General features: G+C 32.7%; 1 protein-coding gene across 6 annotated transcripts in view; it reads left to right on the forward strand.

The window, feature by feature from the left end:
• Positions 1–13,341, forward strand: part of EPHA6 (EPH receptor A6) — an 881,667-nt gene that overhangs the window by 740,878 nt on the left and 127,448 nt on the right. For all 6 annotated transcript variants that reach the window (XM_076001069.1, XM_076001078.1, XM_076001073.1 and 3 more), the window contains one exon: positions 6,086–6,147. In XM_076001069.1, the coding sequence (XP_075857184.1) occupies positions 6,086–6,147 (62 nt within the window). The remainder of the gene's footprint in view (positions 1–6,085; positions 6,148–13,341) is intronic.

Below are 13,341 nucleotides of genomic sequence, written 5' to 3' on the forward strand. Positions count from 1 at the left end.
GAGATGGGAAAGTCGATGGACACCAACACTTTTGAGTGACAACTGTTGTGCCAATTGTGTATTTTTCTCATTTAATTCTTTCAAAAATTTTATGTGGTTTGTAATATCCTCATTTTGCAGATATAAAAACTGAGACTCAAAGCTAAAATAACTTGTCCAAGATCATGCAATTAATAGGTAGCAGAGCTGAAATATGAATTTTGCTCTTTCTTCAAAACCATAATTTTTCTAATGCAAGTAATTTAGGATTAGAAAGTTATTGATTTGGCATTCTGTTATTTAAGTAAATCTTTTCTAGGTCCAGGATTATTCTTAGAGAACATCCTTATGTGTGTGTTCCTTCTGTCATTCAACTAAAAAAATAAAATCTAGTACCTACTCAGTGCTTAGATAGTGAACTAACAGAGAAAAATTAGGAACAAGTCCTGACCCCAAAGCTACTATAGAATTGAGGTAGACACGTTATTATCATCAGTACTGTACCATCAGTGTTATATAATTGTTTGCTTAAGATGTATAGGGAGGAGAAAGTAAATAAATAATGAAAACTTCCTAAAAGGGAAAGTGATTCATGGGAAAATTTTAAATGGCGATAGTATTTACACTGCTTTCCTTTTTTAAGCATGTGATTTTTACCAAGTGGAAGCCATGAGAAGACAGTCTTTCAAAGAAGAGAGGAAGATATAAGTCATACTCAGGAAATTATGAGTCACATAGAGAATTTGAAAACAAGAGAGTATGGGAATAGGGAAGGTAAAAGATGACCCTAGAAATGAAGGTAGAGAAGAGATTGTAAAGGAACTTAATTACCAAGAAGTTTAGACTTTAATCCTGCAGAAAACAAGGCAATAAGTAACAGTCTTTAAGTGAAGAAGTGAGAAATTAGTGCTTTATAGTAATTGAATGTCTACTTATTTCTATTGCCCTTTCTACCTACACCCCATGAGAGCAAGGATCTTGCATTGATTGAGGATGTGTCTCTAGAACCTAGAAGAGTACTTGCTACATTGTGGGCATCTTAAATAATTATTTGATATATCACTGAATGTTCAAAAATAATAGTTATATTGGGCCCTGACAGGCTGCATAGATAAATCCAGCAATCAAAGACAAATATATAAGCATACTTTCTTTAAGATGTATCATAAACTGTTTTCTTTCCTTGAATGAAGAGTTGACAGAGAAACATATGTAAGCAAATACTGAGAGTATGTTATTAGATCATGTTTCTTTCTTCATTGGTTCATATTATATGGATTTACATACACAGGTATAAAAAGCAAATATGAAAAAAAAATAATGGTTGTGCAGGAGTTAGTTTGTGAAGGCACACAAAAATAGGAGTATGTAAACCAGTAAAAGATTGTTGCAATAGAATATGTCAAACAATAGTAAACAAAGACAGAATGTGTGCTGTGACAATAGATTTTATATAGAATCAACAGAACTTAATCTGTGGACTAAAAAGAGTTCAATAAATGAGAAGGCCAATATTACAGTAAGGTTTGAGACATGGGTAACTGGATGGATGGTGATGTTTTAATCAAAAAAAAGTTGTAAGAGGAAAAGAAAGTTCAGGAGTAGTGTTATAAGTTTGGATTCAAACTCACTGAGAAAGAAATTTGTTTGGAACATGATCTGATAATCACAAGGCAATACTTTAAGAGGAGAACAATTCTTTAATTTTAGTACTTATGTGAATAAAAATGATGATTTAATATATTATAACTGTGTTCAAATTTGTATCATCCATATATTATGAATGCCTTAGCAGAATAGGAGTATTGCATTTATTATCAAATCCATTTGAGATTATAATTATAATCAACTATCTCTACAGTAGAAACAGGGAAGGTAGAAATAGATAAAATAACTGGTTCAAAGATTCCTGAATTGCATCTAGGGGAAAAATACAAGCACTCTATCAATCCAACTTATCACTAAAAATTGTATTACCTGGTAGACAAAATATAGATGTGATAGAATGTTAAATAAACTAGAAGGATTTAAATCTGTAATAGAGTTTTGAGGTTGTTGAGATTCATTTCGATTCTTGATTTTATTGACTGTACATTAGAAATTGCCAAACTAATAGAAAATACTACATCCAGCATAAACTCATTATTTACATGAAAATGTTAAATCTCTGCAATTCCCCTTTTTCACAAACATTCTCTGAGGCAATAAATAAATAAATAAAATAAAAAAACTATTTTACTGGCAAAATATTTTTTCCAAGATTTCTATGGAACATTTAAGGAATGCTTTTCTTTTGCTTTATTTAGCAACATGAGAAGAGTATTGTCTTATGATCATATAGTTTTTCCATATTACCTTTATCAAAATCACCAAAAGTATATATTTTTCAAATACTTCCTAATAGTCCCTAAAAGTCTCAATGAGAGAAAATAATTGTTTTTGTTTATAACAGAAAAAGATGATAAGGGACTTTGCAATTCATTGTCTGCAGAATATAAATAAGTGATTTCTTAGAGGCTCCTCATTCTAATGCAGTTTAAAATATTCATAACCATTTCTGGGCTATTTATGAAGGAAACCCTAAGAAATTCATTTTGTGTGTCATACAGAAGTACCTTTGAAAATCTCTTGAATCAAACCAATAAGACTTCTAAAAACAATCTAGGGATTTTGAGAATTGGATAACATTCAAGAAGCCTGATTTTTCCATTGACTTTAATAAAATTCAAATACTGAGATGATTCTGTGCCATGAGGCACTGGAGTAACTGGCTAATGTTATACAACAGAAAATAAGTTGTAATATTTTGAAATAAATTACTTCCAAATATATTTCCCAAGACCAATAATGCAATATGTCATTTTTATGTGTTGAAAAATAATACCACTGTTTACTAATAGACTTCTCTCACTTAAAACAAATCTAAAGAATAGCATCCTAATTTTCATAATTTCCCTTATACTTATCTGTTTTCTTGATTATAACATATAATGAACTGTAAAGTTGCTTATAATCTTCACAGTATAACTAACTTCCCTATAGACAACCACTAGGAAACAAATTACAGGTTAGATGCCAATAGTCAGTAGTATAAAAAACAGCTTCTTAGTTCAATTAACAGCTGCTCTCAATTGATGCTACTGCACAAATTACAAAAAATGAAGAGCTCAAATGTGAAATTTCTAATTCACAAGAAACCAGGGGAGTCTTCATTTGATTCCTTATTATTCTTAATGAGAAGATGAAACTCGTCACTGATGAATTTTAAAACTGCCTAAAGTATCTCCCAAAGAGTTATAGATAGAACTAATTTCAAAGTACTTTGTATTCACATAGATCAGAATCTTGCTGAAATACTTTAGTGTTAGTTTCTTAGGAATTGTAAAATCAACATGAAAAATTAACTTATTTTTATAAAGCATCTACTATGCTTAGTTCTATGGAAAGTGACCTTGAGAAACTCAGTGAATGGGGATACAATGCATTTGTGGAAAGATAAGAAAGAAAAACAACTTAATGTAAAACTAGGCACAGCATTTCATAGTGCATACAATGGATGTGACAGAAATGTAGCTATAAGAAAAATATCACCTTGTGAGACTTTCACAGAAGAGGTGCAGTGTATAAATTCTGGGGATTGGGTAGCATGTGTGGTGAGATTATAAGGAGATGCAAATTGAGAGATGATCCTGGGAGATGAATACCAAAAGTAAAGGAAGAAGGATATAATATTGAACAAGTATAGGCAATAATGATAACCGGTAGAGCAGAGGATGCTAAGGCTAGTTGAGAAAGATGAGGTCCATCTCTGGAGAGAACTGGCTAACAAGATGAGACTTAAGAGCTCTCTTAGTTAGGCCAGGAGTGGTGGCTCACACCTGTAATCCTAGCACTCTGGAAGGCCAAGGCAGGAGGATCACTTGAGGTCAGGAGTTCGAGACCAGCCTGAGCAAGACCCCGTCTCTACTAAAAAAAAAATAGAAAGGAATTAACTAGACAACTAAAAATATATAGAAAAAAATTAGCTGGGCATGGTGGTGCATGCCTGTAGTACCAGCTACTTGGGAGGCTGAGGCAGAAGGATTGCTTAAGCCCAAGAGTTTGAGGTTGCTGTGAGCTAGGCTGACGCCACGGCACTCTAGCCCAGGCAATAGAGTGAGACATTGTCTCAAAAAAAAAAGGCGCTCTTATTTTGTATATCTTGCCTGAGAGTCACCTACAGCATAAATGTTAATATCTAAAGCTCTGAGACAGACTGCCTAATACCGCCACTTACTAGCTATTTGGCTTTGGATAAGTAGTTTAATTTTCTATCCCTCAATTTCCTTATCTGTGTAATAGGAACAATACCGGTATGTAGCAATACAAGTAAAGTGCTTACAAGCTTTTTTTATTCTATAAGATTGGCATTCTTAAAGGGAGGATAAATGTTTTTAAAAAACCAAAGGTTTTCTCCTGGAAGCAATGGACAAAACAGATTTAAAAGGTGTACAATTTCAGGCAGGGGAAGAAATCAGGCATCATTTTATTCACTGAGCTTTTCCCCTTAACATTCATAATCCATTATCATTCAAACTAGAATATTGATCTCAGGTTTTTTATATTTAAGTACAACAATGACTTTTATTTTCCCCACCTTTCTACCTAAGTATTTGTTTCTACTGTCTCCAAGATCTCTGAAACCAATGGCCAAATAAGAAACTTAATGATGATCTTTCAGGTTTAAAAGCTGAATCTTCTAGATCATTGCCCACAAGAGAGCTGACAGTTCATTTGACCTTAATAATTGCTGATAAAGTTCTTTATTCATATTTGGGTAAAATTAATGACTTTGAGGAACATTATAGGATATACATTAATATTCACTACAAATGGAAAACTTCTTTGAGTTCTAATTTTATGCACAATAAATTGGGGCTTTATTACTACATTTAACCTTTAACACATCTTTCTTTAAAATATAGATTCAAATGTGAAATCTAGTATTTGCATACATGGTACCAATTTGTGACGGTCACCCTTTCTAACCCACAATGCTTTAAGTTCATAAAAGGAACCTGAATTATAATGAGATCTAATATTTCTATTATTGGTACACACAATTTCTTTCCAGATCTTCTTTATGTATGTAAGTAAAATTATGCATAGTGCAGATTGAATTGCTAAAAACTCCAATGAGAAGTGAGAAATATAAATATAAATGTAAATATGTCATACATACTTATTTCAGGTGAATATCATTTCCCCTTTATCTGAAATGAGTTTATCTTTTAAACTCAGGGAATTGGGCAGAACAAATGCATTCTCTTCTTTGAAATAAATCAAAGTTATTTATGTCAAATATTCTACCTAATAGAGGTATATTGGGAACTATAACAATTGATATGATAAAAGAGAAATAATGTTCAGGTTCAGATCTTAGCTTCTGTACTAGACTATAAAATGAGACTGACTTATTTTTTAGTACTATCTTCATTGCTCTGTTGATCAAATCTATGTCCAATAAAGACATGATCAGGAGCTATTATAATACAAATCCTACAACCTTTGTAACATTCATCAATCTACTAAAATTTTCTGCTTAAAGCCTTTAAAACAAGACTATGACTGATGGTTTATAATTTCTTAAAGAAAATTTATAAATTTCTCCTTCATGCTTTGCCTTAGGAGTATTTCAGAATTGCCCACTCTAATATAAGTCAGCCCAAACTGCTGCACTGTCTTGAAAGTTATACAACTGCAAAAGTGGCTGTAGTAACTGCTTAAACCCTGACTTCAGCTTGTTGATTTGTCTTTTAAGGAATAACTAGAGGACAAAAAGAACATAATCTAAACAAGTGATTGCAGGGCTTTCGAAAAAGAAATGCTTAATTCCTTTGTAATTTATATTGTAATTCTTGTCCCTTTTATGAACTCAAAAGAAAATAATGCTATAAAGAAATAGAGAAATGTCTATGTATGAGTACTTTTATAGAAGCAGGTTGGAAAATGAAATTCCTATTAATAAAAGACAAATAATTTAGCTGCCACAGCTGGATATCTCCTAACTGCAGCACATATTTCTGTAATTGCTCTAATCCTTGTGTGTTTTCTTGCTCTTTTGCAGGCAGACCAGTAATGATTGTGGTAGAATATATGGAGAATGGATCCCTAGACTCCTTTTTGCGGGTGAGGTGTTCTTTTCTGATGGCATTTAAATAAGCTATTCTGAGTTCTATATTTAAATCATTTATCATAAATTAATTTTTGCATAATGTTATTCATGAATTTTATGTGAAGAATAGCAGCGTTTTCTCTAGGGTACATTTCCCTGATACTGTGATACATTAGAGTGTTACTAAGTGGGGAGGATGTATACTTAATAATATAATTGATTTTACCTATAAATTCACTTGCCATATATATATACACACACACACGTGTGTGTGTATATATATATATTGCAAATGATGCTATCATGAAGAGAGAGATTAAATAAAGATCACTTGCCTCACACAGCCATTCATTTTTGCTTTGTAACACTTAACTATTCAACATGATATTTCATGCACTATCTATAATGCTAACCTCCATAAATTTGATATATATTTACCAACACCGACTCAAGGTCATTTCACAAATATATTCCTGTCAACTTTGTTCCTCTTAAGTTCATTTGGCTGACTATTCAGAAAACAAAAGGAGAAAAACTAAAACTTCTTTAGCAGAGAATTGTCTTAGAATGAAAATTTAAAAAACATTCTATCTAAAGTAACTTATCCTTAAAAGTGTAGTGTATACAGAAAACAATTTGTTTTATATAATGGTACAAAATAACAAAGCTGAGAAGGTACCAGGGAGCTATATTTCAAAATACATGTATAATATGTTTAACATTTTAAAAGATATCATTTGCTATGAGAATATTCATTGGTAGTAAAAAATGTGAAATATAAAAATAATCAATGCAGTAAATATTTTTCATCCCCAATAGAGGTCACATATTTGTATGTCATTGTATTCATATATATGCGTGTGTATATACACACATATATGTATATGCATATACACATACATATATATCTATATTTATATACAAAGAGAGAAGAGACAAAAAGACATAACCATTTTTCTTGCTTTAAGAATGGCTGGACTTTGCCATTTTAAATGTGTTATATTGTTTTTCTTCTTTATTTTCATGTGAAAATAAGACATTCTTTCTTCACTTCATTTTTTTGCCCCACATTATTCGAACAAGTTTCATTTGCATCTCACCTTTCTCTCTTGATTTCATTTTCATTTATTTTTCTTGATTCTGTGCCCTCTTCTTCCAACTGCTCTCAATGTTAGCAGTGATGATATATTTACACTATGACTGGACTTGATGTCCAAATTCAATACCAGAAGCTGAATTCAGCAGAATCGTCAGGTTATTATAAAGCAATACAACTTGTGCGATGTGTATTCTCAACCAAGTGCGCTCTTTAAGACAAAATGAAATTCAAAGGTATTTGGGGACATGAACTGCTTGTTCTTTTCTGTAGCCATTCCCAGAATGTGTTATTTTATAGCTTGCATTCATTTCACCTGTTCCAGATTATTTTAGAATAATTTATCAGGACCACCTACAGTACTTGAAATGCACATATACTTATGTCCTTTATTATGTTTATTCAAAAACTCATTTTTATTATACATATACCAAAATGATTCATTATCTAATGATGCTTGGGATAGGTTGGTTTTCTTTTCCTTTTTCTTTTTTTTATCTTTTGTGGTATAACCTATATCCTAGAGCAGAATATAATGACAAATAATGTAGCAGATACACAATCTAAATTGCTGCTGGAAATTGGATCGAATGACTTCCACAAGCAAATTAGGTGAGAAATGTTACTTCTTCACCTAATTTATAAACTCTATTCTGCTGAATCATTAATCAGTTAAAATATGTTATAAAGAAACAATAATATGTTATAAGTAAAATATTTACTTATACACATTCTACTATATGTTTATAAGTGGTATAATTTTTATGATTTTATTTTTAAAAACTAGTATTTTTTAGATTTTATTGTGTGCCATGTAGGTAAGACATTATCAGGGAGTCTAGGAAAAAAAGTAAATATTCAATTGATGGTGACTGTCATTACTACTATTAGAACCTGAGCACTTATCTTGGCTAATCTTGACTGCCACTACGGACTGTGTGTCCTTGGGTACCCAACCAAATTCTCCATACATCTGTTTACTCATATAAAATATAGATATGAACAGCACCTACCTCACCTCATAAAATTTTTATAAAGATTGATTTGATTATTATAAAGCTTATAGAATAATGCATGACACATTGTAAATGGCAGAGTGAGGATTCAAACTTAAGTTTCTATGACTCAAAAAGCCATGTTCTCATACACTATGCATTATTTTTATTAAATGGCTTACTACTTTTCCTTATGAGTTCACTACTATCTCCCCATTTGTTCTATGTCCCCTCTGCACATAGAGCTTCTAAAAATAATATGATGATAATGAAAAAAAAATCGAATGAATGGGAAAAAATAGGCTCAATACTTTTGTGTTACCCTTCTTTAATATTCTTACACTTCTTTGTAATCTTATCCCTTCTATCCCAGAAATTCAAAGTGCTTTAGAAACTTTATGTCAATGGCAGACATGCAACTCCCCATGGCAAGCAGAAATAAAATATATAAATATATATAGCCCATAAATTCTCAAAAGCAAAGTCATTTTCAAACTATTGCTGTATAATTTAGTCATCACAGCTTCTGTAAGCATAGGAAAAAAGAAGTGGCTAAATGCACTGTGTAGTAGAGGAGTCATCTATGGATCATTAATAGCATTGTTTGCTTACTGGAGGCATAAAAGATTTCCTTTTGGTCTCCCACACCATTTGAAAAACACTTCAAGTTGCTATTTTATTATGAAGGAGTGGTAGCACAACTAAGTACGAGGTTACAATCTAGTGCCAATGCTGGTGGCTGGCTGGCTGTGATATTGTACCAGATTTGTAAATCTCATATTTTGGGGGATCCTTGTGGATAGATATGGCAGGGGAAGGTGTGTAGTCTTGTGTATGTATGTGTGCACATACATGTGTGTAGTGGAAGGGTGTATGTGTATGTTTTTAATTTTGAAGTTAAATACACTCTAATTTAGCAATCAAATCATCAGCCATCCTGCCCAGAAGGTGTAGCATCATCAATGTGCAGATTTTTCAGCTTTTCCAAGGAAGTACATTAGTGTGAATTAAGTGTAACCTTGACCATCATCCCTATACAGTCTTTCTGCAACTACACATATGGATTTCATAAACATGCTTTTTGGCACTTACCTGGAAACCACCTGCCTCTAAATCTTAGGACCTCCATTTTTATAACAATATTAACTAGCAATCCAAATAAAAATAGTTATAAGATACTTTAAAACTTTGAGATGTTACATGTCAATCAAAAAAATATTCCTTTATTTTGTAACATTTGTTGAATGTGAATTTGTTTGTCATTTACAAAATCCAGTTATACCAAAATATAAAACCACTGACTTCAGTTAAAGATGATGCACTGTGTTCACACAGCAAGCCTCTATTCACACCTCAAATCCTTTGTCATGAAAGAAAATGTACTTAATATTTTTACAAAGCACAATCACATGGACAAACAAGAAGAGGTGTCATTCTTAAACCAAAAATCTAAGAGAAATTAATAAAGACAAAAAGCAAGCAGGACTGAATTGAGTAAGGAAACCATAGCTCAAAATACGGTCAGGGAAGGAGCAAGAGGAGTAAAAGGTGGTGCTACCAGGTAAAACAAAGATACAAAGGAGGAAAAGGATAGATTGGTAGTTGGGAGGAAATGATGAGTTTCATTTTGATCATGTTACTTTTGAGATGTCTGTGGCATATCCAATGAAAACATCCAGACATAAATTGGCAATATAAATATGAATCTCACTAGGAAAGTCTTGACTAAAGTAAAAGATTTGGGAGTTGGTAGCATAAAGGCAGTTATTAAACCCAAACCATATTTCCTAGGAAGAACTTTTCTAGGAAGAAAAAAATTTAAAAAGATTGGAACTCTGGGCTATACCAACCTGAGGGGCAGTGTGGATGGAGTCTCCAAAGGTAACTAAGCACAAGTGGTCAAAGAGGAACAAGAAGGGAGAGAAGAACATGAAGTCCCAAAACCCAAGGAGATAGAGCATTTCAGGCAGAAGAAAATAAGCCATTTGTGTTAAGTGCAGCAGAGAAATTCTGAAAGGCAGAGACTGAAAAGCATGTATGAGATTTAGCATGTAAGAGGTCCTCAGTGATCTCAATAAGAACACTTTTAACTGGTTGGTCCAGGCAGATGCAAGAATGAAAATGAAAGACTGACAGAAAGTGGTAGGTGGAGATGATTGCTTTGGGAAAAAGTAGGTGAGATGTCAAAGCAAAAGATACATCAGTTGCTAGTAGACAATAAAAAGAAAAAAGGAAAGAAAGGATTTTCCAATTTTTATTGTCATAAAATATACATAAAATTTACTATTTTAACCATTTTAGATGCACAATTCAATGGTATTAAGTTAATTCATATTATTGCACAGCCCTCACTACCATCCATCACCAGAAATCTTTTCATCTTATGAACCTGAAGCTCTATATCCATTAAATAATAATTCTCCATTCCTCTCTTCCCCCAGCCTCTGACAGCCACCACTACCATTCTACTTTCTGTCTCTATGATTGTGACAATTCTAAGTTCCTCATATAAGTGGAATCATACAGTATTAGTCTTTTAGTGATTGGCTTGTTTCACTTAGCATCAATATCCTCAAAGTTTAGTCATGTTGAAGTATATGTCAGTATCTCCTTTTTAAGTTTGAATAATATTCTATTGTAGGCATATGCCCCAGTTTGTTTATTCATTCATTCATTCGTACCTGCGTCACAAGCATGTTTAAGCTTTTGGCTATTATGAACATGGGTGTACAAATATGTCTTCAAAACTGTGCTTTCAATTTGTTGAGTGTATATTCAAAAGTGAAATTGTTGGATCATATTATAATTCTACGTTTAACTCTTTGGAGAACCATCATAATTTTTTTCAGTGGTTATAACATTTTTCATTCCCATCAACAGAGTACCAGGGTTTCAATTTCTTCACATCCTCACTAACACATTATTTTCTGGTGTTTTTGTTTGTTTGTGTTTGTATATTTTTATAGTAGCCATCCTGATGAATTTGAGGAAGTATCTTATTGAAGTTTTAACTTGCCTCTCCCTAATGATTAGTGATGTTCAGCATATTTTCTTGTGCTTATTTGCCATTTGTATACCTGCATTATAGAATTATCTATTCCAATCCTTTGACTATTTATGAATAAAGTTGCTTGATGTTTTGTGGTTGAGTTTTAGAAGTTCTCTATACAGTTTGGATTTTAATGCCTTATCAGATATATGATTTGCAAATATTTTCTTGCATTCTTAGAATTGCCTTTTTACTTTGATGATAGTGTCATTTAATGCAGAAAAGGTTTTAATTTTTATGAGATCCATTTTGTAATTTTTTTTTCTTTGTTACCTGTGTCTCTGGTGTCTTATCCAAGAAGTTATTGCCAAATCAAATGTCATGAAGCTTTTGTTCTATGTTTTCCTCTAAGAGTTTTATATTATAATTTTAGGTTTTTGAGCCATTTTGAGTTAATTTTTGTATATGATGATAGATTCTTTTACATGGTGATGTCCAGCTTTCCTAGCTTATCCATTTTCCTTTCCTGTTAAAAAGACTGCCCTTTGCCAATTGAATGATTTAGCATCCTTATCAAAAATCGTTTGGCAGGGTGCAGAGGTTCACACCTATAGAGCACTCTGGGAGGCTGAGGCAGGAGGATCGCTTGAGGTCAGGAGTTCGAGACCATCTTGAGCAAGAGCAAGACCCCATCTCTACTAAAAATAGAAAGAAATTAATTGGCCAACTGAAAACATAGAAAATTTAGCTGGGCATGGTGGCGCATGCCTGGAGTCCCAGCTACTCAGGAGGCTGAGGCAGAAGGATTGCTTGAGCCCAGGAGTCTGACGTTTCTGTGAGGTAGGCTGATGCCATGGCACTGTAGCCCAGGCAACAGAGCAAGACTCTGTCTCAAAAAAATAAAAAAATAAAAATCATTTGACCAGTGTCTTAGTCCTTCCCTGTTGCTATAGCAATAAAGCACAGACTGAGTAATTTATAAATAATAGAAATATATTTCTCACAGTTCTAGAGGCTGAGAAGTCCAAGATCAAGTGTGGAAATATCTGTTCAATATTCAGTGTCTGCTGATGACTTACTCTCTGCTTCCAAGATGGCATCTTCTTGCTGTATCCTCACGTGGTGGGAGGGACAAAAGTTGTGTCCTCATATGGTGGAAGAGCAGAAGAACAAAAAGGGAATGGAGTACTCCCTCAACCTCTTTTATAAGAGCTCTAATCCCCTTCATGAAAAGCAGAGTGCTCATGGCTTAATCACTTCCCAAAGTCCCCACCTCCTAATACCATCACATTAGATTCCAACCTGTGAATTTTAGAGGGCTTTATACATTGAAACCATAGCACCCATACATGCAAAAGCTTATTTCTGGGTCCTCTAATCTATTCCATTGGTCAATATGTCTATCTTTATGCCAGTACCACACCACCTGTAGCTTTATACTAAGTTTTGAAATCAGGAGGTTTGAGTCCTCCAGCTTTGTTCTTCTTTATTAATATTGCTATTTAACATTCCTTGAAATAACGTGAATTTTAGGGTGGATTTTTCTATTTCTGCAAAAAAATGTTGTTTAAATTTTGATAAAGATTATATTGAATTTGTAGACTTCTTTTTGTAGTATTGATGTTATAGCAATGTTACACCTTCCAGCTTATGAATATGAATATCTTTTCATTTATTTATATCTTCTTTAATTTCTTTCAGTTATGTTTTGTAGTTTTCATTATTATACTAATCTTTTGCCTCTTTGGTTACCTTTTGAGGCTATTAAAATGTAACTGTTTTCTTAATTACTGTTTTAGATCATTCATGTCACTGTACAGAAATACAGTTTGTTTTGTGGTTGACTTTGTATCCAGCTACTTTGCTGAATTCATTTATTAGTTCTAACATTTTTTTCATGTGTGAATTTTTTAGAGTTTTCTACATATAAGATAATATCATCTGTGGACAGAGATAATTTTACTTTTTTCTTGCCAGTTTGGATGCTTTTTTTTCTTTTTCTTTCCTAATTGCTCTGGCTAAAACTTCCAATATTATGTTGAATAGAAATGGTGACAGTGGCATCTTTGCCTTGTTCCTGATCTTAGAGAAAAAGCTTTCACTCTTTCACTAAGTGAAATGATATTCA

The sequence above is a fragment of the Microcebus murinus genome, chromosome 1, assembly GCF_040939455.1.
Source record: "Microcebus murinus isolate Inina chromosome 1, M.murinus_Inina_mat1.0, whole genome shotgun sequence".
In the NCBI taxonomy this organism is placed as follows: Eukaryota; Metazoa; Chordata; class Mammalia; order Primates; family Cheirogaleidae; genus Microcebus; species Microcebus murinus.